General features: G+C 42.0%; 3 protein-coding genes across 3 annotated transcripts in view; 1 reads left to right on the top strand and 2 right to left on the bottom strand.

Annotated features, from left to right (window-relative positions):
* Positions 1–1,020, top strand: part of LOC146645257 (proteasomal ubiquitin receptor ADRM1-like) — a 14,785-nt gene extending 13,765 nt beyond the window's left edge. The window contains exon 10 of the mRNA XM_085394254.1: positions 674–1,020. Coding sequence (XP_085250380.1) covers positions 674–777 — 104 coding nt within the window. The 3' untranslated portion in view covers positions 778–1,020. The remainder of the gene's footprint in view (positions 1–673) is intronic.
* A 55-nt stretch (positions 1,021–1,075) lies between these two features.
* Positions 1,076–13,577, bottom strand: cables2a (Cdk5 and Abl enzyme substrate 2a). The gene is made up of 9 exons (XM_085394489.1): positions 12,493–13,577; positions 11,686–11,778; positions 9,471–9,548; positions 9,219–9,318; positions 8,211–8,394; positions 7,968–8,065; positions 4,928–5,034; positions 4,581–4,785; positions 1,076–3,067 (listed from the first exon to the last, which is right to left on the bottom strand). Exons 1-9 carry the CDS (start codon positions 13,026–13,028, stop codon positions 2,927–2,929), a joined length of 1,542 nt encoding a protein of 513 aa, XP_085250615.1. The 5' UTR covers positions 13,029–13,577; the 3' UTR covers positions 1,076–2,926.
* Positions 13,578–18,318: 4,741 nt separating this feature from the next.
* Positions 18,319–24,274, bottom strand: xkr7a (XK related 7a). Its single transcript, XM_085394656.1, has 3 exons — positions 23,650–24,274; positions 21,348–21,547; positions 18,319–21,079 (listed from the first exon to the last, which is right to left on the bottom strand). Exons 1-3 carry the CDS (start codon positions 24,174–24,176, stop codon positions 20,118–20,120), a joined length of 1,689 nt encoding a protein of 562 aa, XP_085250782.1. The 5' UTR covers positions 24,177–24,274; the 3' UTR covers positions 18,319–20,117.
* Between the last annotated feature and the right edge of the window lie 2,049 nt (positions 24,275–26,323).

Below are 26,323 nucleotides of genomic sequence, written 5' to 3'. Positions count from 1 at the left end.
ATCATTTGAAAAACTTTAACAATCAGCCTTTGATCAACAAAGAAACACAAAGGAGCTGAAACTGGGCCTTAGTACACCAAGGCAAATATTACATTAGCAATAATCCATGAATAGCTGTAGGTTTTATCTCTGTTTTAGATCAACTTCATGTGATTTTATTTTTAATAAAAAGTTTCGTTTTAAGTTTAGACCAAACTTTGACAGCTTAATTATGCTACTTTATATATTCTTAACAACATTTCACCTGGGTTGATGTTAGTCGACAGACTTTGGAGTTTGTGATTTTTTTTTTTTTTTTACACTTAAATATTTGATTGAATAAAAGCAGTTTAATTATATTTTAATAACACTGTACTTGTTTTAAATCCTTAACGCCACAATATTAAAATGCTTTGACACTAACGTTGCAGTAAGAACCAGCGATAGATTAATTTTGTAGTAAACAAATAAAATTATGTTTGCATCTGTGTGAAGTTTTGAAACAAAACGTGTTAAATGCTAACAGAAATAATTTTCTGTCCGGGTAAAATTTGAAATGTAGTAATTGTTTTAACTTTAGTGGAGAAAAGCTCTTTAAACTGTGGATGAGAAATTGCTTCCAGGTTATCATGTAGTTAGCTGAGCAGGTTAACTTCAGCTCCAGCTTTGAATTCTGCTCCTTTATTCTTTCCAGATGTGGAGGCTTTTGCTAAAGCCATGGAGACGGAGACAAAGTCTGATCAAGACGGCGACTCCAAAGACAAGAAAGACGACGATGAAGACATGAGTCTGGACTGAGCGCTCTTTTAAGAAATATTATTATTTAATGTATTTATTTTGCTGCTTAGCTGCCGTTTTATTCCCGCCACACCTCAAGGGTAAAGATTATGGTTGATGTAGTGGAAAGTGTGACTCCCAGCTGATAGTGCTGTGTTGAATTAATATCTACTGATGTAACTGGGTGAACATGTACTCCACCTGCATGTCAGCTACTAGCCTATCCTGTCCAAACATGAGGGAACAGTAAAAATAATAGAAACACTTGTTAGTGTCTGACTGTTTTTGTTTTAGTAGCCAAGAAGACAAGTCAAACTTAATTTTTCAGTGTCTTAAAATATATTTTAAAAACATTCATTTTACGGAACAGTGTAAACACACAATGATCATCCAACAATTCGACAACAACCGTACATTTTCTGCACATCGGTTATTTTGAACACTTTTTTAAATTTAATCACATCAGGCAAACACAGTAAACTGAATCACCATTAAGTAAGAAGACAGATTATCTTTCCCAGACAAGACCAACATTTAAAGATCAACCACAGAAAGACAAAGAAATGTCACTTCGATCATTAACAATTTCACTGCCGCTGTGATTTCAGGCACTTTTTGTCTGTACTTGACGTGTTTCTACCGTCCGGTTCATCTATTCATGGAGTCACAATGAAAACACCACAATCTTCCAGTGATGATCGCTACGGCGTCTTTGGGTTTGACTTTACAAAAGATTAACGGCTCAGTCGCACTAGAGTAAAATAGGTTGACAACCTCCGATGTTCAGCTTTTGGAGAGAGGTTCGGCGCGCTACACCCTCAACATCTGGGCCACCGCTTTCAACTGCAGGTCACCTTTTCTAAAGAAGCAAGTCTCTAAATTTAGACTCGCTCGAGGTTTACCAGTGAGATAGGAATTATTTGCAAACACACAGACTGATTGCAACATGTTGGCAGAGTCATTTTGCACCAGTGAGTGGAACAGGACACGCAACTACATCCTTTAAATCTACGCGATCCTGGTTGGATTCTAAATAAAAACAGTTCATGTGAATTTTTGTGTAGATCCAACAGATAGTTAATTCCCACATTATCACAAACTGATTGCATATAATTAACATCATTCATTTGCTAACAGACTGCTTGCAACTCAAAGTTTCTTTGAAGACTGAAACTGAGTGACTGCAAGCCTGAAAAATGTCTTTGACGCAACGTTCTCAAGGTCATTTTACATAGTTTGTTCCAACCCTTTTTCCATAGTGTGACTGCACCAAAAAAGAAAAGAAAAAGTAAGAATTCCTGAGAATTAAAAGATAACTAACCAGTGCATTTTACAAAACATATCCCTGGGTAATGACACGAAACAAAAACAACAAGAGGAAAAAAAATGTTTACTATAAATAAGAAACTTCCATCATCCTGTTTCTCTGCATGTGACACCACAGCACAGTGGAAATACTGGATACAAGCACGACCAACACCAAAGTCAGAACACAGAGCTGCCACAGGAGTCTGATGTTTTCTTACTATTCGCGGTAAATACGAGAGTTTGGCTGGATAATTGTGAGACATAGTACAAATATCGAATGGACGTAAACAAATTAAAGGCCACTTCTCCCCGAAAAGATGTTTCCCACTTACGATCTACAGTGTCATGTTTCAGGCTCATTGCTAAAAATGCTTCAGCGTCACAGTGGGTTTACAAGGCATTTAAAAAAGAAAAAAGAAATCAGCAATATGTCTTTTACAATAAATACTATACAGGCTGTATAGTAACAAGAAAGGTGCACATGAGGTTTTTTTTTTTCTTTTTTACACACACACACACACACACACACACACACACACACACACACACACACACACAGCGTACCTTTACAAAGACGTTAAAACAGGGTGGCATCCTAAAAACCCACAAGAAACCAAAATAAAAGCACCATTAATGTGCTCAGTGAACATCTCTAACATAGAGCTCATGACTGGATCAACATGAGAACGTCACACCTACAAAAAGACATTCAGGGAGAGAAACACATGCCATCAAGTCTGAGTGTAACCTAGTTAATGTACAGCAACAATAAATAGTACCACAAGTATTTATTTCAAACACCACAGCTTATAAACTGGTCGACACGCCACACATGTGCACGTCCTACTCCGCCACGTCTGGTCTAACCTTGCTGTACCAGCCTTCGGTAGTGCGGCATGACCTTGCTCTCGGGGAGATATAGTCCCATCTCCAAGGCAACCAGTACCGGGAACTCCAGAGGAATCAGTTCGCGTCTGTTTATGCGGAAACGCTCCTCCAGCTTCTGCTCGTCCACGGAGAGAAAAAGCAGAGGAAGAAACAGGTGGTGATGATGATGATTTGTCCTGTTGCTTTGTCCATGCCAACAGTTGACTTAAATGATCTGTGATATCTTTTTCTTTTTTTTTTTGTTATTAAATAGACCTGCACCATGAAGCAGGACTCCATATTATTAAGCTAACTTCAGGTTCAACCCTGAGTTTTCTTTAGTGTTATGAAGGTGGTTCATTGTCATGGTAACTTATTTTTAAGCATATTTTGTTCAACATAAGAGTTCAGCATGTAAGAAACCACCAATTAATGACCAATCAGATCTCTAACAAACAGTTTGCGGACCTCAGTGCACAGCTTTAGATCTCTTTCTGTTGAGCATCAATCAAAAAACAGATTTATTCCTCGCCTTTCCTCCTGTTGGATGCATATTTTATAAGCATCGACACAGTGATGTGTTCCTAAAACAGTGACACTGAGACAGTTTCAGCACTGTTCTCTCAGATCAAATAGAAAGACAGGATTCAAACTAGCCTCCTTGAAAAATTCATATAAAAGGTCAGTAAGTGCAAGATTTAGTTGCCCTATTTCACAGTATTAAGGTTCACAGAAAGATAAAAGTGTTTTAAAATGACCCTCTGCTAACAGGAAAAATTAGGAGCCTATGTTTGAACTGAGGTCTGATCTTCCATGAAAGGCGACACCATTTTCCAAAGAACTTTTTGGCTGGTAGGCGTAGATTTTGTACGTACTGATCTTGGGAATAACAGTAAGACATGAGCCAAACATGTAACACTGAGAACAGGGTTAAACCTAAAGTTACTTCAACAATTCTGCCTCCACAGTCGAGACTTAGTTTGTCGACTTTACACCGAATAAGGTTTTAAAATGTGTTGGGTTTTTTGAGAGCAGTGCACGTTTCTTCATTTTTTTTTAAGTTTAATGGCACTACATGCCTGTTATTACACCAAACCAGTGAAAAGGTTCTTGGGTCCAGCTGACTGGACCCGCAGGCCCGTTCACCACCTGTAAAGTAAATGTAGTGAACTGAACCTTCACTAATGATTAGTTTCTTCTTACAGTTAAAAATGACAATAGAAGTCATAACAGTTTTCAGCTGCTATCCACAGCTAGCTTACGTTAATAAAAAGTTAAACTGAAAGCTGGCAGTATGCAGACCACGATTATCACAGTTGACTTAAAACTCGCTATTATAAAACATTTTCGTTAACTCAAATGAAAATTAAGAGTTTAGAAAAACTAAGTGAAAGAAAATCTACAGGTTTTAGTCTTTTTTGAGACTGCAGATGTTCTGCAGAGCTGAGTTTATATTATTGTAAAAACTGTTCTGTTTCTCCCAACTGTTGGTCCTGAAGAATGCACTGCATTATATGATTGTGGGTCAGTTAAAGTCTGGTTTTAGCACTACACTGCACACTAGTTACTGCTCTCGTATGAGCAGAGAAAGGTAGGTAGTTACATTTAAACACATCCTGTTTTGTTTTCTGAGTGGAAACTTTACTCACATCAATCAGCTGTTTAACTTCTGGCTTTCTCAGATCGCTGCTGATCTTTGCAGCCAGCAGCACGCACGCCGCCGCCACCAGCTTCCTGTTCTGCTTGTTGAGGCGTCCCTGCAGCACCAGCTTCTCAAAGTAAACAAAAGCCATTGCTATGGTCACCGGCTGGAGGCCGCACTCCTCGCTCACGGCCCTCATCTCTCTCTTCAGGCTAGAGGAGGTGAGAAGTCACAGTCATCAGTTTTCTAAGAAGGGCGTATTGTATGTACACTCTGAACCAGATTACAGACCGAGGCCGAATCTTTAAAAGGCTCAAACTCTGAAAAGCAGAGAGGAATGTGAGAAATCTGCACCTTCTTATCTTGCTCAGTGTCAGTTTAATGTGGGGAAACTTCTCCTTGAAAGTCTCATTCATGTCCTTCTTCAGGTCAGATGGTTTCACGTATTCAATGACCGTCGTCTGCAGAGATGGAAAAACAAAACCGCCGTGTCAATATGGAACTGCCAGGAATAACAGCCGCAGTAAAGCGTTTCAGCTTTGCTTGTGTTGATAAGGACTGCTTCACCAGCACACTCATGCTGGAGGTCAGAGACGAGTGACGCAGTCAGCTGAGGAACAATAAAATCATGTGAGCTGGAGATAAAGGGTTTATTTACTCTTCAACATGACTGCAGAACTGCTTTACAACAATTTACAAGGCAAATGAAACTGGCCTGTCCTGATTTCTGAAACAAAGGAGGACAGATGGGGCGAGACAAAGAACCAGGGAAACTCAGAGAAACTCGGTCACAGAGGACACGGAGAAAAGTTCACACCTGCTGTAGAAAACATGGTTACTGTAAGCCTGAGGACACATAACAGAGCAGAGAGTGAGAGGACGGGAGCTTTTCCATCACAGTCGTCTACACTTTGAGCTTCTGTACGACTCATCAAGCTCATTTTAAGACTATCAAAGAAGCCCTGTTGTGCTTTTTTTGACTGTCATACATTTACCGTCATATTAAACTTCCAGCAGCCAAGCTTTAGAGACTAAAATGAAAGTGTGGGGATATTTATGACCTGTGTATCATCATGTCTCCAGTCACATGAAAAAAAACTTTAACATGAATCTGTGCAGTCCTGTCAGTATAACATCTGCCCTTATATATAAAATTAAACGTGGGTCATTCAATTAAAAAAAAACAAACAGAATAAGATAAAATCAGCTGACCCTCTCAGGATCCCTCATCTGACTCCAAGTGGGGGTCATTTCATACATTCATTAATACTTTTTCCTGGAAACTACTGAAAATTACAATAAATAAATAATTCAAGGTGCATGATATTTTAGCCAATGTGATTATAAGTCTGGTGTTAGTTTTGCTAATAGCAACTTAATATCTGTGATGCTGAGAACAGAAACAAGCATTGGTACCCTGGATGTTTGATCTGGTTTCTAATAATTTACTGAAGAACACTTTAAAAAGTGCATTTTGGGTAGACTTTCAGGGTCATCTCACGGTCATATCATGGGATTGATAATTGGCCAATAATAGGTTATGTCACATGAAATGTCTTCTTTTTAAGTGTCAGGTTGATCTCCTAGTCGTGATTCCCTCTGTGTTGGTATAATTAAACAACGTGATTGTTTTTTTCTGCTTTGAAAATTTTCATGTAGATATCTACTGTATTTATGAAGTCATGGGGCTCAAATATACTTAAAAAAGGTAAATAAAAATAATAAAATGCCAAATCTCAACCTCTCTGTGTCTAATCTGAGGGCCTGTAACTCTGTAACTATATTATGAAGGTAGCATTTTGCATGCTTCAGTGAATATATTAACTCTATTAAAATAAAAAAATTTTCCAGACATGACTTTTTTTAAAATATGTAACACTGTGTACAATCACGGCCCACAGCGTCATGGAAAACCAGAGGAACAGCCGTGCCTTGAATCATTTCTCATTGTATATATATTTTTCATTACTTTCCAGCAAAGATTAATAACAAATTCATCAACTGAGCCCCACCTGGATCCAAGTTTATTTATGTAGCTATTTGCAGAAGTCATCTCTTGTTAGAAACTAACAGGCGGGTTAGCTTCTATAGCTAGCAGCATGTACAGTGTTTGCTCTGGGTGTGGTGGTGCTGAATGAAACTGCACAAAAACATATTGAGCAGCCTCCTGCAAACACAATCCACTGCTGCAACAATCCCATTTCAAGTTTTTGGATGTGAAATGACTTGTGGCAGACTGGAATCTGATACAAAAACATGAGGGAAACTATTTTGGATTTTTTTTTATATCCTCTGATGCTTTTTTTAAGTAAGAAATGCTTTGGGAGACTTCTGCAGACATCTGGGAGTTTTGGATTGAGTCGTAAGAACAAACGTGCACACAAACATTTACTTTTCTGTGTTGTCATTCTGTGTTTGCTCCACTGTTACTTTCCATGTCTGCAGTCTTTTGTATTGCATTTGTGGAAAGGTTTATTAGTAACCTGGTTATCCATTCACATGGCAGAGAAAGCGCCTCCTTCGAGGACAAACCTCACTGTAAAAATCAGGTTTCTCTCATCCCCAGCAATACAGATACAGAGTTAAACATTTAACAGCCTCAGCTCCAGTCAGCATTTGCTCTCGTTTGTAACTGCTATGAGGTTATCAGCTGAACATTTTTAGATTTTGGACCTTTTAGTTTCTGTCACATGCTGCAGATGATTTCATGGAACAAGGTGGTGTATGCTCAGAAGGTTTTTTATATGATGTCCAAGGGAGAGAATATCTCTAGTTTGCTAAAACAGGCACTCAGCCTTGGAACTCCTCTGGGAACTTACTTTTAAGCATTATCTAAAGTTCCTATAATTTCAGTGGGGATAGGGACATAAAAATGCAATTATAACTATCACAGGTCTAAGCTGATTAAAAAAAAGAAACACTTAAAAAGTTTTTATGAGCGTTTTTTTCCTCCTGGGACTCCTACAGCCAAATTTGCAGAGAATTCTCCAAAGATTTCCAATATTAACACCTCTGGCCCACCCACCAGAGGAAGGACAGCCAATAAGAATGAAGATGGCTTAAAGGGAAGCAGGAGGGGTGGTAAATGCCTTATTTCAGAGTGGATGAACTGGTGAGTTGCACTGAGGTCTGGTATAAAACACAAAATGTGAATGAGACATGGATGCTATTTCCTCAGTTAAAATTAGTTGAGTTTTGATGGCAAAAACAACACCACAGACGAACCGATGATGAACGAACACCACCTCTATTATAAACCTGTGTTTATAAGTTAGCTTGTAAGATGAACCCCCCCCCGAGTTTCTTTTTGTTTTGCTTGGTTTCATCTGCTGCGATCTGATAAATAACTCCCCGACTAGCTGATAATGAAAGTAAGAGCTGCAGCCTCACTCACCACGTATGATGCAAATATGAGAACCCGCTTGTGTCTCCCGCAGGGCCACTGAGGGTCACTGAGCAGGTTGGGGTCATATTCCACCACCTCCTCCACATCTGAAATCAAAACACACACACACACACACACACACACACACACACACACACACACACACACACACACACACACACAAATGAGTGAATAATTACGGCTCCGGTCAGTTAGGATCAAGATGCAGGCACACATCTGTAAGCTTCATACATGGGTCCTGTGCCGCGCTGTTGTTCAGACGAGCAGGGGTGAAGCCCTTCTGCCCGTTGCCTCGGAAACGTGACTGAGGGGTCTGGGCTGTGCAGTTATCTGGTGGACCACCGCTGCTGCTGCCACCGCTCTTTTGTCTCACCAAGGCATTGGTTGGATAAAGAAACTGAGCGTAGGACACCGTCTGAGGAATAACGAGACAGTCAAGTATCTACCTTTTCATCAGTATATTTAGTTACAATAAAAACAAACAAACACAAAGAAACCAAACAACAATCTGCTCGTCCAATTCCCCCCCAAAAAGGGCAATCCAGTTTTGACAAACTCTGAATATACTGCACAGATGAGCAAAGTACAGCTCGAAGGATAGAAGCCGCCTGCAAATCATCACAGTTTGGTCCCCGACGTCCACTCCCAGTCCCAAAAATACATAAATAAATGAAATAAATTAAAAATCAATACAAGGCAGCACTATGTTCATGAATCTCGAGGCAACTGACTGTAATGACTCTGACCTGATATTTATTCAGGTTTAACAGCTAGAGCGCTCATTTACTCAAGCATAAAACAGATTTTTATGTTTATCAAATATCCAGAATTAGCAGTAAACATGCACTGTGCTTATATGCATGGTCACCCAATTTAAGCTCATTTTGAGTCAGGCAAAATTCTTCACATTAAAACACAAAGTTGCAGCCCTTTTTTCCATATGGAGGAAAAAAAATTCTTTATGTGCAGGAAACACTTTCACCCAGAAAAAATAACCTGATATGTCTACCAGTTTCATGGAGTTTACATAATTTAGTTAATAAAGTGCTCTGGAAAATAAAAATGTGTCCACCTCTGATCTAGTGATCTACTCAATGTCTGGTATGTTTTTAATATAGTGCACAATCTTCAGTGGCAAGTTACAGTGTGCTAGTCTCAGATGAGTATGAGTCACAGCACAAGCAGAGCTTCAATCGTGTGTATACTGTAGGTATCGCAGTACATCAGGCTGGCACTCACCTTTCCACAGGCACCCATCTCCACACCTTCCAGAGAAGGAAGCAGATCAGCAGCCACCACCGAGGAGAGTCTTTGCCTCTGAGCCTCCAGCTTAGGGTCACTGTTCATGAAAAGACACATTTATGTGACCGTTCCACCCACTCCTGCACACTCGCTGCCCTTTTGAGAATGATATGGATCAAACAGGAGGAGGATGGAAACATAAAAGTGAAGGATGGGTGCTCTCTGCTTGGGATGGTGCTTTCTTTGTACCTGATATTTGAACTCTCTCCATAGGGCAGCACTGAGAAAGCAGCGTAAAGCGACCGCTTGGCACAAATCAGCATGATCCTGCAGGACACAACAAGTACAGGCAGACAAAACAGATGGTGTGTCAGTCTACAAGCAACAGCTACAGTCACCACTACTCTGCAGCTACACGAACACTCATCAGCTGCAGCGACGGCAAAATCAGTCACACAGCCGCTTCTGCGCTTGTCAGTACTAAAGCTACACAGCTCTCGACAACAACCTAAAGCAGGAGGCGGGAACCATTACATTCAAGTCACAGAGGTATTCATAAAATCTGGATCACAATCCGTTTTTTCAGGGCATAAAAACCACAGGTATGCCAATACTGAGAGCGTTTTCTTTGCTTTAATAACAGCAACTCTGCAAATATTCAATTAATATTTTAAAGAGGACGTGTTCTGCTCATTTCCAGCTCCATATTTTGTCCTTAGGCTCTACTAGAGCGCTTTGTGTGATTCACAGTTGAAAATAATCCCTATTTATCTTACTGAAACAAGCTGATTTAGCTCCCTGTGAGACAGCATTCTTCTGAATGGTTGCCCCTAGTAAATGAGAGTGTTTGAAAGGCAAGATCCATGTGAGTAGAGAGATATCTGCTCTCAGTGACATCTCATAGAGCCAGCATTGGGAAAAAAATGACTGAAACATGTATTGGTAGTCTGAAGCCTAAGCCTTTGGCTAATAGACCCACACTTCTATACTTTGCGAGTCCATAACTCTGAATATTGGTGATTTTCGTTCTATTTTACAGCTGGTTATGAGGGAGTCAGGTGGGAGCCACTGATTGATTTTCAGTGGAATGATTTTCAGCTGCCACCTTTCCCGCATGATGATTTGACCTTTGAGAAGTTCACCCTAAAAACAGTTTCTAAAGTTTTCTCCAGTGAAATATGAGAAAACAGATAAAACATCCAACGCACGGTTTGTTTCTGTTATTCTACATTACACAAATCTTTATATTTATACATATACATATAACTAGAGCGGTTCTGCTCTTGACATTATAATATCCCAAGATATCGATGCTCAAACTTTAACAGACCTTAAATGTATTTTTCAGCCATCTCTGGTACAATATGAGGGTTGCAGAAACATTAAGGCGACCTAAAAAGTGCCATATTGACCAACTTCTATGTATTTTGGGGTTTGTAATTCAGATTAGCTGATTCTGTGTTTCTTCTTATATATAGTGCATAAACCTCTGTGCAACTCGAATGTATTGGTAACACACAAGAGGCTGAAACTACAGCTGGATTCATTCAAACCAGGAACAGGCAACCAGCAAACACAGTAAACACTCACGAGGACTCCTCTGTGCTGACAGAAATGCAGACAAACAGACTGATCTACTGAGCAGCACCACAACCAGTACGTACTAAAAACAGCTCCCCACAAAAAAAACATCAATAACATACAGTCAGCAGCCACTGCCAACACTCAGCTGTAAACACGCAGCCCGGCTGACCCTCGGAGAGATACCAAATCTCTTGGGGGGGGAACAGTATTACAACACTGACTTCTATTAGTGCTAATTACCTTATGGTATAAACTCTAAATGAGAGCTTCCCTTCAGCTCAGGAAGTAACACGCAATGTGTGTCTGCCTCAAACTGAAACAGAAAGCCAAACCTGTGGGACAGTTTGGGATTGTCATTGGTTTGCACGCACCAGCAGAAAACACTGAACACACATATGTATGCATGTGGGGATGGATATGAAGTAGACAGTGGATGTTGGATGGCAAATGGGGAGTAAGATAATCGATTAAAAAAAATAATTATTTGACATGTTTGTGCCAAAGTTTACAGACAGAATATTTCTTTTTTCGCTGTTGTGGTCAACCAGCTGCCAGCAGTGTGGCATTTCATTTCCCTGGCCCCCTCTGGGTTACCTTACTGTTGCCGTAATGGGGTGTTAAATTTCCACACTGCACCTCTTTTGGCTTTTGCTAAGCTTCCAGGGGTGATTAAATTCACTTTAGCAATCACAACTCTGCAGCTGTATCCCTGTTATTCCTCTGCAGCTTGTGCACCAGATAAGCAGCTTATTACAGAGGAGTACAACGCTGCTATATTTAAGGCCTATTTAAAAATTAAACAGATTTTTCTGCATTTTTTTACATTCCTCTGCTAAAATCTGGGTGGAAATATGTGTACAAACACTGCTCTGAGACTCACCTGGATCCTCGGGTATCGTACTGCCTCATACTCTTGATGAAGTGGACTTTCTTTGGCACTTTGGGTCCCGGTGAGCCAGAGACATTCCTCAGCCTGATTAAAACACCACTTTAATTAATAATGCTTTCACAACATAACCCAAACAAAGAGTGTGCACGTGTTAGGACTTTCACTGTAATCACAAATCTCTTTGCCTTATAGGTTTGGAGGTAAAGGCGAATTATTTGGAGTATTTTCACCACAGAGTGTTAAAAAATGTGCTTTACTTCATGCACTGAGCTATTTCACGTTATTTGTTCTATTGAAATTAAAAAATTACCTTTAGACTTTTATTCATTCTGTTCCTCTTCGTATTACATATAGCTTTTAATACAGACTTCTGTTGCGATTATGATTATATTATATTCACACTTTTATTATTATATTTTGTATACATATACATAAAAAAATGGGTTCCTTTATTTTACTTCAGCTTCTGTTTTGTCATGTCATATGTTTTGTTGATCGTTTTTGTCTGGCGTAGCAAATGAATTCCCCAACTTCTGACATGAATATAGAACATGTTACATTATCGTTTTAATTCAGGACACAAATGAACACTTTTGACCAGATTACAGAGACATAACCCTGATTTAAGTGCTCGTGTTTAACATTTAGACCTACTGATAGCTAATAATACCGAAAATGCTGGAACCCATTAAAATCAAAGTGACTTCCCCCGAAGATACCAGCTGGTGCCGTCTCTTACGGAAGTCAGCAGCCCCGTTTAAAGGCCCATGTTGACACATAAATCACTAATGTGCTCACCTCTGCCGTGAATCCAGAGAATTACCGGCACCGACGGGACTGAGCGCGGCGGGCGTTGACTTGACACGGGAGCAGTGCGGGTGTCCGGTCGGGACGGGAGAAAGAGGAGTGTCTGGGGTTAGCGTCTCGGCCGCACTGGTATTATCCAAAAATACCTCGTTAGCTCCAACAGCACCTGGCCCGGACATTACCAAAGAAGGTCCACCCGGACCGACCACCCCTGGGAAACTGGAGGATGAGCCACTACCGCTTGCGGCGACGTCTGTCACCTGGGCGACAGGTCCTTGACTATCCGACGGCTGGGGCACAACAGCGGCACCGCAGTCTCTGTCCCTGGGTTGGGGCTCCTCAGCGGCTTTCTGGTCGACATTTCCATCGCTAGGTTGACACTGGGGTCGTCCGTCGAGTGAGATATTACTGAGAAACAGCAGAGCAGCCTGTCTTCGCCGGGAGTCCTTCGCTTTCCTGCGCTGGTCTTGGTGAGTCTTTGCCGATTTACTGCCAGTGGACTGTAGACCGCAGAGAGCGGTCGCCATTCTAGTTTGAAATGTGGCAGTTGAACGAAAAGGCAAAGCGAAACCGGTAAGAGCATATTTGCCCCACCTCTCTGTTTGCTGATTGGCTTTGAGGGTGATTATGCAAATTAAATCGTGTAAATACTGATAGGGGATTGGATATAGTCACCAAAATATTCTAGTTTCTTGTACCTGGTTGGCTGTAATGTTACAGTGGGAAGGGGGCTAGTAACAAAGGAAATATTCAATGGCTTTTATATATGACAACTAATCAATTATATCAATCAGAATATGCATAAATATTTTTCAGTCCGAGGGCATCAAGGTCTAACAACTAATGAATTGATCTAACAATCTTCTTTAAAAAAAAAAAAAAATGTGTTCAATGTAATCAAAGGTGGGTGAGTGTTTTTTCACATCAAAACATGGTAACAAATTTTATTAATAATATTAAACGAAGGGCCTGAATAGAATTGCCAGATCCACCTAAAGGCTCCAGTTGCATTTAAATAATTTCAATTTGGCTAGTTGTCTGATATGCAACACTGCATAGGTCTCTGATGAAATACACTGCAGTTTAAATGAGTTAAAGAATTTTGCCGTCAGTTACCTCTGTGTGTTTAGCATAGCGCTGCATCTTACTGATTTGGGAGTTTTATTTGATTTTTATGTATGTTGGCTGGATTGAGAGATTCTATAGGCCATTTATGGACATGCGATTCCTAAAACATTCAGTCAAGCTGGTGTAATCTACAAATGTTGATAATGTACTTATTGACATTTATTTAGCAATTTTCCACTCTTATTGAGCATTCAAGCTCTATAAATGTTTTGGTGTTTTATCATAAAAGAAAGTCTGAAAATCAACAAGGAAGCAAACATTTTTTTCTAGATGTGTTATATTCAAGCAGCAGTCTCTGGAGCTGAAAGAAGCCAATGCAACAGTGTCAAAAAAACTGCACTTCCTCTAGGGTTCAACTTGAGGCTGACTCCAAAAGTGAATCAGTCTCCAAAGACTGCCATCTTAAAATGTCCAACTTTATAGCATTAGCTATAGCAAAGCACGTTGACAGCCTTGCACAAAAACACTTTTGTTCTCTTTGGATCATTTTCCTATTGATAACAACTGCACACTTATTTATAAGTCATCCACTTGAATGCTAGTATGGCCTAAAGTCCTGCTTTGATTAATAGGTGAACGAATGCCTCCCTTTGGGGGTTTTTTCAGGCACACCCAACTGGAAAGGATCCCAGGGTAAAGCCAGAACTCACTGGGGACATTACATATCTCATCTGGCCTGGGAATGACTCAAGACGTGTGGGTGAATGAATGATGACCCAAGTAACTGTAGCTGGGAGCTGTCTGCTAGGACTCACTTTTTAACTGGATATCTCCTTTGTGTTTGAATTATTTAACAAACATTATGACTTCCTGTGTGGGCCGGACCATCTAAGAAGTTTGTGTTTCACTTCTGTTGAATAAAATCCAAGTATTTCATTATTCTTTTACTTAATTATTGTGTCTGCATTAGAGCGTGACCCAATACAGGAATTTTAAAGACTGATACTGATACCAGTGCCGATATTTTCTGATTTAACATATCATATATCTGTCGATATTTTTCCATCTAGATTCACAAAAATAAACAGATTTTTCTAACACATGTTACGTGTAATTATTTATGAGTCCTTGCTAACCTAACCATTTTTTCATGCTTATCTAATTCAGGGTTGCAGGGGTGTCTATCCTAGCTGGATGACCCCTGGACAAGTTGACTGTCTGTTGCAGAGTTAATACAGAAAGACAATTCACCTAACCCCACTAACTGCAAGTTTTTTGGAGAAGGCTGGAGTACCCAGAGACAATGGGTGACATGGGGAAAACATGCAAAAGTCACAAAGAAAAGCCCCAGCCCGATAAGCCCCTTTTCCATTAGTACCTACTTGGATGGACTCGGCACAGATCGGTCATGTATCGCCACGGATCGCCACGACTCAACTCGGATCGACTGGTTTTTCATTACAATCCAGTACCACCTAGTGTGTGTGGTTGTCGTCATAGTAATGCTGCAGAGCATCCTGTGCCATAATTATTACGCGACATGAATGCTAGAACAAAGGTGGACGTTGATGCAAGAATATGCCTGCTGCTCGAGCTGTGGTTTTCGTTAGACTTGGGGGACCATGGCTTTGTTTTTTGTAGCCATTTCCCTTGTTCCCTCAAAAATGGCGGTTTTGATTTTTTTTGAGATCCTCTCAAGACTCATCGCTACTGACCAGCAAATCGGTGGCATGGAGTCTGATGATGTCACATTTTAGTACCTGCTCAGTATGCTTGGAACCCCAGCCAAGCAGGTACTAAACAGGCACCTGGTACCAGGTACTATGACTTAATTGAAAACTCCGAAAACTGTGGTGAACTGTGTCGAGTTGACCCAGGTACTAATAAAAAGGGGGCTATAGTGGAGACAAACCCCGTTGCTGTGGGGAAATTGTTCATTTTAACACTTTATTTAAAACTGGTAACCATGTAATAATTTTGTTTTATTGTCACAAGTCGTGGATTACTCAGTTACACTCTGCCCAGATCAGCTGTTTCTTGTGTTTGTGGTGTTCTAAACATATGGCACCAAGTTGCACAGTGCCCTCTGGTGGACAAACTATTGAACATTAAAGCTTGTAACATGGTTGAAGGGTGTTTCTGCCATTTCTTCTTTACTTTTTAAATTTTAATTTATGATAGATCAGATATCAGTTGATCTTGTCATCGCTTTAGCGCTCCTCCTCCTCATTTTGTTCACACCCCAGATAGCTTTCCTCAGGATGTCGTTGACAGCTGTAAAAAAAATTCCTCGTCTTTGTATGGTTGCCTGTGATTTTACAGTTGTGACTCATTAGGAGAAATAAATGTTGAAGTGATATTTTCACACCATTGTTTGGCTTTTGAGAAAATTACAGCAGCACCTATTTAGCATTTGTGAACAAGTCAGTGGGAGCGTGAGACTGTAATTGTGAGATCAAAGACAGCTCGGCTGCTTGTTATCTCATTGTACTGCAGCAAGCACAGTTAATGGGACGGTTAGCACAATATTTGCATTTTGGTTCCACACTTATAGTCTCGTAGTGAGTGTTTCTCCGAGACAGAAACTGAAGTGTGAAAGCTTTTCCATCTCCTGAGTGGGAGCAATCAATAGGTCCTTTCCTTCCTTCACCATTTAAGGGAATTACACTGCAAGCAGCGTGCCAAAGAGGGGGCAGATTGTGTTGTGCTGATGTTTGGAGATGTGGGTAGTACTGACAACTTTAGTACTGATAATCCACTGATCCCCTGCAGAGATGGGATTAAGACTCAATCTAATCAGAACAATCTGTCGATCTGCCTCTGAAGTATCTATCTACAGCTGTGCTCAGAAGTTTGCATACACTTATCATGGGCATGAATTTTGTGGTAATTTGGGGCTTTTGCTGATTTCTTTAAAGTGATTTTTCTTCAGAGTGGAATGGTTGTACAGCTTACATCTATAAGGACTTAAAAAAACAAGAATTGGGTGCACAGGTTTTCTCTAATCCAAACAGGCTTAAAAGTAAACATACAGGTTCAATTTATGCACTCACCTCCACTAACATTTGATCAAATATCTCTTAGAAAGTTGCAAATCGATCAATACTTTTTGTAACCTGCTTCTGCCATAAGTCTGGCTGAATAATTGACCTTTTTTCTTAGTAGAGTTCATTCAAACTACCGTGACATTGATGCCCGTGACAAGTGTATGTAAACTTCTCACCACCAACTGTAAGACTGAAGTATTAAATCAATGTAAAAAAAAAAAAAAAAAAAAAAAAAGTCTTGAGTCTTGATAATATCAACCTCTATCAACATGCTGCAGGTTGAAACATGCACATGGATAGAATTTTATCTGTCATCATGTTTTGGTTGACTAAAATCAATGTTTGTTTGCCTACATCTAGCCTGTTGTTCCGACTCATTACAGTCATTCACCCTCTAAAAGATAGTAACAGATAGTCAGGTAAACACACTGCTCTTTATTTTAGCAACAACAACATCATGAAATCATCTCCACCTTCTTGTTCCATCTTTTTTTTCTTGCTCTGAACAGCAACAGTCTGGCATGACCAGCTTAAGGCTTTTAGATTCTAGCTTTTGTGTTTGAGGTACAGCCCCACCCAACTCCTGCCACAACAAACTCATTTTATGGTACATTGTGTGGTTGTTATTGATGGATTGAGTTAGCACCATAATCAAAGCCTCTCTGGCTTTTTTTTTCTTTGACTGCAGCAGGCGTGGTAAAGGTGCTCTGTGGTCTTTTTTTTTCCTCTTTTGTTTCTGCCATCTGGGAAAAACCAGCTTAAAGGACGGTGTTTACAACAAAACTGTCATAGACACAGCTTCAAATTATTTAAATGGACACGGCAGGACTCTCCCACATACACCCATACACATGCTGGTATGTGAGCGCGCACACACACACACACACACACACACACACACACACACACACACACACACACACACACACACACACACACACTAGCACACACAAAAGTCAGAAAATCTCTCCTGTGTGACTATTCTATAGAAAAACAACCCTGATAAAAGAAAGGAAGGTAAAACTTTATTTTATAAGTCCATTAATTAAAAATAATTTCCTCAAAAGATTCATGTAAAATGACTTTAATTCAGTGTAATTTGTCACTAATTATAGTTAAAAATGGACTGTGCTGAACAGTCCATTTTTAACAATTATTTCAATTTGGGTGGTGCTACTTTCAGCAGCTCCCTAATTCACGGGGTCGTGACTCGTGACAGGAGGTAGTGCTGCATGTTTAATTTGGCAGATTTTATATGCTGGATGCCCCGCAACCACAAGGGTCCGAACTGGAAAGCTTTAATTTGTTAGGTGAATTTGTAAACTGCTATTACACTGGGGTAAATTGTAATAAAAAAGGGCTCACTCATATCTGATATCTGGGCCAAGAGTTCCAGTTACATGCACTGATCACTGTTTTACGCAGGTGACTTTAAAATAAAAGCTTCTAAAAAGCTAAATCCTCTTCAGGTGATAGTTGACTGCAAACCCAGTCCTTCTTTCGGTCTCCACATGCACAGTTTACAAGAATGCATCCAAAACCTTCAGGAGGTCAACAAAACGTGTAAAGCTGTTGGCAATTTGTCTACAAATACAAAAACACTGTTTACAATAATTAGCGTAGAATGAATGAATTATATATACTAAAAAAAACTGTAAACTGTAACGGGTGGACTGGAATTCACGTGGATGTAACTTTGAGCTTTACTCAAAAGAATAAAGTCCCTTTTTCAAATATCTGCCCCTTACAGACAAAAGAAGAACGACTCTGGATTTAAGTAATAAGTACAATATTTCCACAATTTACAAGGGTCCTGTGATTTTGCTTAGTTTTCTCCAAGCGCTCTCTTTCTTTCCTCTTTATATAAAAGTGAAGCTGAAGATTCTCAGCTGCCCACGAATGGCACCAAAAAGCTTTGTCATCACTTTCTGATTGTCGTCAGCAGAATTAATTCTTTGGGAGACTCTCGGCCAATAGGCTTTCACAACACAGCGCAAAAGGAGTCTGTTTTGTGAACAGAGGCAACAGTCTGTTTGCCTCTGTTCACATCTCTGCTACTGTAGCAGTGATTTCCTCAAACCAGACTATGTACCATGCACCAAACATGGCCTTTCTCATTTTCAAGGAACACAATAAACAGCCCTAGGAGGAGCGCCAGCATCCAAATTTCCCAGATCCTAATAGGATTGTGCTCTAGAGTGATGTGTCAACACACACCCAATTAACAGGGGGTATGCCCCACACCCTATAAGACCCAAAAGATCTGCGAAGAGGAGTTAGACAAGTGATTTTAATGCTGTGCTTTAATATGTTCACTAAAATTTCTCTGGATGTTATTGATCTGCTTGTGCCAAACTACAAAACTAGTCCTAAAAAGCTTTTGAGGAAATTATTAGGAAATCACAGACTGGCAAAATAAAGGGCTACCAAAAGTACTACATGCCTGTACCATCAGTAATATCAAAGCTATTCTGTTAGGAGTCTGCAGCTATTTTTTAAAACACTGTTCAGACAACAAAATATGAATACAGTACAAATACAGACAGTGCTGTCCCTCTGCAACAACTTCTTCATTTTACAGTATTTTACATGTAAAGTATCATCTGTCCTGTTTTGTTTTTGTTGTGGAAGATGGATGCAGTATGAAAATACAGCTGTTGAGTCCTGTAAAATGCAGTGTTCAGTACATACACATTCTGGAGGAAGGTGCATCTTGTTATAATAGTGATGGCATGTCCCCAAAATAACAGATTGCTTGTAAACACGCACATAGCTTACCTTAAAAACAAAAAACAAATATAGTGTCACAGGAATGATGACAATCCCACTAACAGCATGAAAATGCTCAAAGCCTTGTCACAAATAATCACATTTTCAACTGTTTTTACATTCAACTCAAATGTTGCTTTTGATGTGCCCTTTGGATTAGAAACAGCATTTTCAGAGACTCCTTCAACATGAGTGAATAGCTATGGAAAATTGTGATTCGGGAGACCACTACCCGTGCTGCGTCTACATAAGATGGTGTTTAAAAATGCAGTGTGAGTCTACCTACTCACTCGGTGATGTTTGAGTTTTAGCTGCCATAAATAATCATGCATGTTGAAGGCTTGTCTCTGTTGTCGACCACCTGACGAGGATTTGCTGAAGCACCTTCGCCGAGGAGGACTTTCTGCCTCTGACTGATAACAGGTCCTCTTCTCTGCCTGCCTGTGATCCTCTCTACCTTCCATATCTTTCTGTAACACATCCTGACCTGAGAAATGATACAGAAACCAAAATATGCACCGTCACCAGACAATATCGCAGAATCTTGCCCCATGTAGAAAGTAAACACGCAACACTCCATCCCCTGATGTGGCTGTTTGTGGCCAGAACAGAGAGCTGTTAAGTAAGTGTGGAGTTAAACCTGACCACTCAGTGAGAGTCATCCTCCTGCCATTTTTATTTAAGGCAGGATGTCCACACAGGAACAAGCTGAGTCACAGCACCATCGGCGCATTACACGGTGGTTTCGTACTCCATCACTTCTTTGGGAGTGCTCAGGCAGCGGTACTGAATCCTCGGTGTAACGGGGGCAGCACTCTCGAGCACCAGGATGGTTTTACGCAGCCGACGGTCGATGAAGTGAGCGTCCCAGGCGGGGTACTTCTTCCTGGGCAGGTCTATCCGGATGACGGGGCCCTCTGTCCTGGGTGTGAGATGAGGCACTGGGGTCTGAGCTCCCCGAGGTGGCCGCACCTTAAACACATCCCCATCTATCCCCGGCTCTCTGTCTGACCCTTTAGTTCTCTGAAGGGTCCTGGGAGGGCTGCTTACCAGGTCAGGAGGGAGGCTGGAGGCTGGCGAGGCCAGAGCCTCCACGGGCACCTCCTTCTCCACTATGTAACTCCACCCTGAAACTGCACCGTCAGGGTGCAGCAGGCAGTAATACACAAACATGAAGAAGGTGCCCAGAGCGTAGCTGCTGGCCACCACGCACACCATCATGACAGCGTAAAAGTCTAAGGTACTCTGGCGCTCGCCAGTGCTGCGGTACAGGTACCAGAAGGTGGTGAGCGCCACATTCTCAACAAACACAGTGAGACTGTAGATGAGCATCCTGCAGCAGGTGCGCCCCTCTCTGACGCTGAACCAGCAGAAGATATAGACAATACCCACCATCATGTTATAGATGATTTCCTCCCATTTGGACATGCAGAAGTCCGTTTCGCCTTGAATGATCCAAAACGTCATGATGCACCAGTGGGCCACGATGAAGATGCCAAAGTAAAGCTGGAACACGGAGGCAAAGAGGGCAAACGCCAGTGTGCGAGCTCCGATGGTAAATAAGTGCCACAGAATCTGAACTATCACTGCATTGTAGGTCATGGGTAGCTTATCGTCTCGGGAGTCCCTCAGGACTTTCTGGTAGGAGGAGATCATCCAGGCGAGGGATATCAGTGAGGCAGAAGCTGAAAGCCCTGGGGAGAGAGCGGAGAAGAGGGAGGAAGAGAGACAGAGATTTGGCAAGAGGAGTAAGATGGGATAGAAATGGCTGTAAGTTAACTGTCTCACCATGTAGCACAGAAAGAAAATGCACTTCCCTCATCTCAGTGGGAGCCTGATTGAGGCGAGCTCAAGTGACTCATCGCTCACAGCGTGCGTACAGTGTGGGCTGCAGACTCATGACTGACTGATGTGATCATGTGCATGATGGCTGTGGTGATTGGTCGTTTTGGGGGCACTTACCCTGAAGGGGCAGCACCTGATTGGCCCGGATCATGATGGTGAGCTGCAGCACGAGCTGAGGGGCGCTCTTCAGAAAGGACTCCAGAAGACGAAGCATGCTGATATCAGCGCTCTCAAACATCATGCGCCAATAGTAGTGACGCCGCTCTGGGTCTCCGTGCCAGCGGCTCTGCACGCCCAAATACAAGGCGTGGACATACCTGAGTATCAGAGGCAGATATATTTCAGAAACTTTCAGCGGTGCATTAGTTTTTGTGAGATGGAAAAGGCAGATTAGGCTTTAATGCTGTGCTTCAAAAACTTTTGGACATCAAACACAGACTCTCAGAAGTCATAACTCATTATTCCAAACTCTGGGAGCCGTCAGTACTTCTTGCCAGAAAGCTGGTTACTTGCCCCACTGGGATTTAGATTAAACTGAAACTGAACTAAGCAGCTCTGTGGTTATAATTTTAGTACAGACATCAGAGGGGGGAATGTGTGAAGCTTGTCTCCAGTCTCTCTTCAAATAAAATAAGTCCAAGGAGTTCAGAAAAAGTAAAATACGAGGAGCTGCGGAGAGAAAACCTTCAAGGCTGAAGGTTAGAAGGGAGAAAAGAGCTCGCTGCAAATCCTTTGTTGAATTCTTGAGCTTTTGCTGACATGTAGTCCCACCTCCATTCGTTCTGCAGTGACCTTGTATAGGTACCAAACAGGATGCTGCAGAAAAGCACACATATTTCTGCACAAATGTGTTTGCACTATGCAAATATACAGAGTGTAAACGATTATCGCTACAGAGCATCTACATGTTGGAAAATCACCGGTGGTTGTCACGGAGGACTGATGCTATAATCGCCTCAGTAATTGCCTCGGGGAGAAGGGTCAGAGAAGCCCTATGTCAACAAGCCCACTGAACCACAGGGGAGATTGTGTAACCCTTTTTTTGTTCTGGTCCCTGCTACACAAAGCGTGCCTTGGGATGGAACAGACTGGGAAAATAGAGCATATGTGCAATAACGAGGGTCAAAGACTCAGCCACACAAGAGTGTCATCGCACGCCCTGTGTGTGACACGAGCCCGTATCACATCTCAAGCGCACTGACATTCAATTCTGGTAGCCGGCCCAAATTGATCCCGGTTCACCTGACTAATTGTGTATCAGTGACGGCTCATTCCTGAGTTAACAGCTGAGGGTAAAACACACAGCGGTAATCCTCTTAATGTGCAGACACGCTGCTCTGAGAGCAGCAGCAGCAGAACGGCAATGAAGGGGGCACGCACCACAGCTTTAATGGCATTACCGGTAATTCTGTGCCGCCACAATGTTTTAATGTGATCCAGGACACGCTCTCTCACACTAGTCTCCAGGAGGAAATAAGGAATCAATATATGTTATTACCCATAGGGCTGTCTAAAGAGGCAGGAAGAGCGAGAGCGAGAGAGGACAGAGATTATGCAGGCCTACGGATAAATCAAACAACTGATTTGCATCTTTCTTTCTACAACAGCCCGACATGTCTGCAAAACACAACTTGTCTTTGAATGTAATTTTGTCTAACCGTCCACCTACTACAGTTTGGATGAATGGCTCCTCCTGGCTGGCAGCAGTTCAAACCTGTCAAAGCCTATCAGGGCACTCCAAGCTTGAGCACCGACTCACCATCACTGCTTGAGTAGCTGACCTACAGACCTACTGCCATCTATTTGAGAACAATGCCAAAGTGTACACCGGTTTGTTTTTAGCGCCCAGTAATTAAACATGTTTGGGTATGAACATGGCTCGAAGGGAAAAAACTGTTGGGAGGTTTGAGAATATGGATTTTGCAAACATAAGAGCCAGAGCCTCAAGGTAGGAACCAAAAATACACCAAACAGTGATAGAGAGGCAAGTATCACTGTAAATGTGAAGCAACTCTCCTGACATTTATGACTATTATCCTTCTTCTTGAGCAGTCAGGCTCCTTCCTCCTACTGAACAGACAAGAGGATTTTTCTTCCTTCTTGTTTTCCTCCCATTTTACTTCATTTGAAGGGGATTGGTGTGGATGAGTTGGTGATTTTCAGACAGATGATTGACCTAGAAGCCAGCCAGGGGGTTGGGGGAGTGGAAGGGTGGAGTCTAAATCTGCCTTTCCATGCTCGTGAAAGACGTCAAACAATACAAAAAGATATTCTGGCATTTTGGGCGCAGTCCTCCCTGAATGATTAGGTTTCATAACTACAGGGAGTGATGCTGTGCTTTGAAAGACCCCCCCACACACACAGCCACAATGTGTAGTCCCCCCTTGGCTCAGATCACGCTTTGAGTGTTCTGACTTACCTCCAGACCTGTGCCAGCTGAAAGATGTGAATGAGAGCCTGGAAGAGCCAGACGAAGACTCTGCAGCACCCCCGGGCTCCTCCCCCGGTGCCCGGCCCTGGCAGCACCCCGGCCGCGGCAGAGCGGCCAGCGCCCCGCTCGCCGCTGTCCTTGGTGCTGATGTCGCGCTCCGACGCTGCCACCACGGCGGCCGCGGCAGTGCCGCTTTCCACGGTTTCCGAGAAATCGTAGGCGAACCATCGGAAGCTCAACACTTGCACGACCACGGACGGGACTATCACAAAGACCAGAGTCAGTACAAACTGCGGGTAGTACTTCCTTAGGTAGTAGTCCGCGGCCAGCCACAGGTCTGAGGCCCCGTCCGCGAAGAACACCAGAAGGGCGCACAGCGTCCAGCAGCAGTCCGAGAGGGTATAGCGCTGCTCGTCGGGACGGCGCTGGGGAGGCCGCGGGTCCGACCTGGAGGGGCACTCGGGTGGGATTGCGTTTCGGAGAGAGACGGGTGCACCGTCAGATTTCGCGGCCATATTTGTTGTAGGGAAGCGAGTAAGGGATGGGAAAATGATGGAAGGGGGGGAGGGGGGTCGCCCAGCCTGTCGGTCTGTAGACTATGAATGCGTGTGGGAGGGAGGGAGGGGAAAGGAGGCATGGAGGAGGGCCAGAGTAGGAGAGAGAGAGGGACAGGGGGGGGGGGGATCATTGCCGCTCCTCAATCTGTCATCGGAGATCATATAGGAAAATGAGATTTTAAGCGGTCTGAGCGGAGATTTCTCTCCATCAAAGGGAGCTGAGCTGTTCGGTTACAGCGGGTAGCCTACTTTGGGTTTGTCCGTCCACAAATCTAGGAATTTATTAAAAGACAGAAGTGGGAGAACTACAGAAATAGTTTACTCGACACAAAGTAAAAATAATAAAGCTGAAGAATAAATATTACAAATAAAAGTTTCACATTTTAAAACTGTAAAACTGTAATCTGTAACATTATAAATTACTAACACATCATAGTAGCTTAATGTTTCCTAACCAGGGTCCCCTAGAAGCTCAAAGAGGTCTCATAGCATTCACAAAAAGAATACAGAGTCTGCCTTAATTTTTTTAAACATTGCTTATATGTGTGTGTAAAGTGCATTAACTGTATACAAATGATGGTCCTGGGTCTAAGAAGCTAAGGGAGTGCAGAAGTGCCTTTAACCTGCATTCCTTTAAATGGCCAGCAGGGGGCTTCTGCTTCCAAAAACAGTCCAGTTAAATAGAAGTCTGTGAGTTTTCTGTTGAGTTTATGTTCTCAATCGCTGCTTTCAAGTCATATTTAATGCAAAGTGAGGTTTATTTTGCAAACTATGGTTATTTTTAGAGTCAAAAATGGTGATAAAGCAGAGAAGCTGGCAGAGTATCTTGTGCGGTGTCCCTGGGGTTCTTAGATCCACTCTCAACAGGTCTACTTTCAGAACACCTAAATGGTGAGGAGATAAACACTTCACTGAAGGCTACATTCACCCTTTTATAAACAGTCTGAACTAAAAATGAATGGCTCAAACTTACCCAGTGTAAATGGTGCGGGAAATAATTATTTGATCCCTTACTGAATTTGTACAGTAGTGGCCAAAGGTTTTGAGAATGACACAAATATTGGTTTTCAAAAAGTTTGCTGCTTGAGTGTTTTTATATCTTTGTGTCAGTTGTTTCTGCAATGTTTTGAAGTAGAATTACAAGCACTATATAAGTTTTAAAGGCTTTCATCGATATGTTTATGCAAAGAGTCAATATTTATAGTGTTGGCCCTTCTTTTCCAAGACCTCTGCAGTTTGCCCTGGCATGCTTTCAATCAACTTCTGAGCCAAATCCTGACCGATGGCAACCCATTCTTTCATAATCAATGCTTTGAGTTTGCCAGAATGTTTTGTTCCCCGAGCCACTTAATTATCACTTTGGTCTTATGGCACGGTGCTCCATTATGCTGGATAAGGCATTGTTCTTCACCAAACTGCTTTTGGATGGTTAGATGTTGCTGTTAGAGGATGTTTTGGTTCCATTCTTTATTCAGGGCTGTGTTCTTTGGCCAAATTGTGAGTGAGCTAACTCCCTTGGACGAGAAGCAGCCCCACACATGAATGGTCTCTGGATGCTTTACTGTTGGCATGAGACAGGACTGATGGTGGTGCTCACCTTTTCCTCTCCAGATAATCCTTTTTCCAGATGCCCCAAACAATCAGAAAGGGGCTTCATCAGATAAAATGACTTTACGCCAGTCCTCAGCAGTCCACTTCCTGCACTTTTTGCAGAATATCAATCTGTCCTGACATTTTATTTGCGAGGAGTGGCTTCTTTGCGGCCCTTCTTGACACCAGGCCATCTTCCTAAAGTCTTTGTCTCACTGTGCATGCAGATGCACTCACACCTGCCTGCTACGTTTCCTGAGCAAGGTCGGCACTGGTGGCACTCACGCAGCCCAATCATCTTTAGGAGACCGTCCTGGTGCTTGTTGGACTTCAATTTCAACTGAACTTCAATTTCGGTGCAGTCTTAGTAGCAAAACCATCCTTGCCCGTGAAGCCTTTTTTATGCAATTCAATGATGGCTGTGTTTCTTTGCAGGTAACCAAGGTTAACAGGAAGAACAATGATTTCAAACATCAGCCTCCTTTCATCACCTCCAGTCTGGTATTCTAAACCAG

This window comes from Rhamphochromis longiceps, linkage group LG20 (genome assembly GCF_057381845.1).
Source record: "Rhamphochromis longiceps isolate RC_006_pf linkage group LG20, R_longiceps_female_GT1.1, whole genome shotgun sequence".
Taxonomy (NCBI): domain Eukaryota; kingdom Metazoa; phylum Chordata; class Actinopteri; order Cichliformes; family Cichlidae; genus Rhamphochromis; species Rhamphochromis longiceps.
The sequence above is the reverse complement of the archived record's forward strand: the minus strand, read 5'-3'. Positions and strand labels throughout refer to the sequence as shown.

What these genes read in the sequence shown, in the direction of transcription:
- xkr7a (XM_085394656.1), bottom strand. Translation starts at nt 24,176, where the DNA reads ATGGCCGCGAAATCTGACGGTGCACCCGTCTCTCTCCGAAACGCAATC. An exon ending in CAGCTGGCACAGGTCTGGAG is followed by an intron (nt 21,548 to 23,649) that starts GTAAGTCAGAAC and finishes TCTGATACTCAG; the next exon opens with GTATGTCCACGCCTTGTATT. An exon ending in TCAGGTGCTGCCCCTTCAGG is followed by an intron (nt 21,080 to 21,347) that starts GTAAGTGCCCCC and finishes CTCTCTCCCCAG; the next exon opens with GGCTTTCAGCTTCTGCCTCA.
- cables2a (XM_085394489.1), bottom strand. Translation starts at nt 13,028, where the DNA reads ATGGCGACCGCTCTCTGCGGTCTACAGTCCACTGGCAGTAAATCGGCA. An exon ending in TCTCTGGATTCACGGCAGAG is followed by an intron (nt 11,779 to 12,492) that starts GTGAGCACATTA and finishes TGTTTTAATCAG; the next exon opens with GCTGAGGAATGTCTCTGGCT. An exon ending in CAGCGCGGCACAGGACCCAT is followed by an intron (nt 8,066 to 8,210) that starts GTATGAAGCTTA and finishes TTTTGATTTCAG; the next exon opens with ATGTGGAGGAGGTGGTGGAA.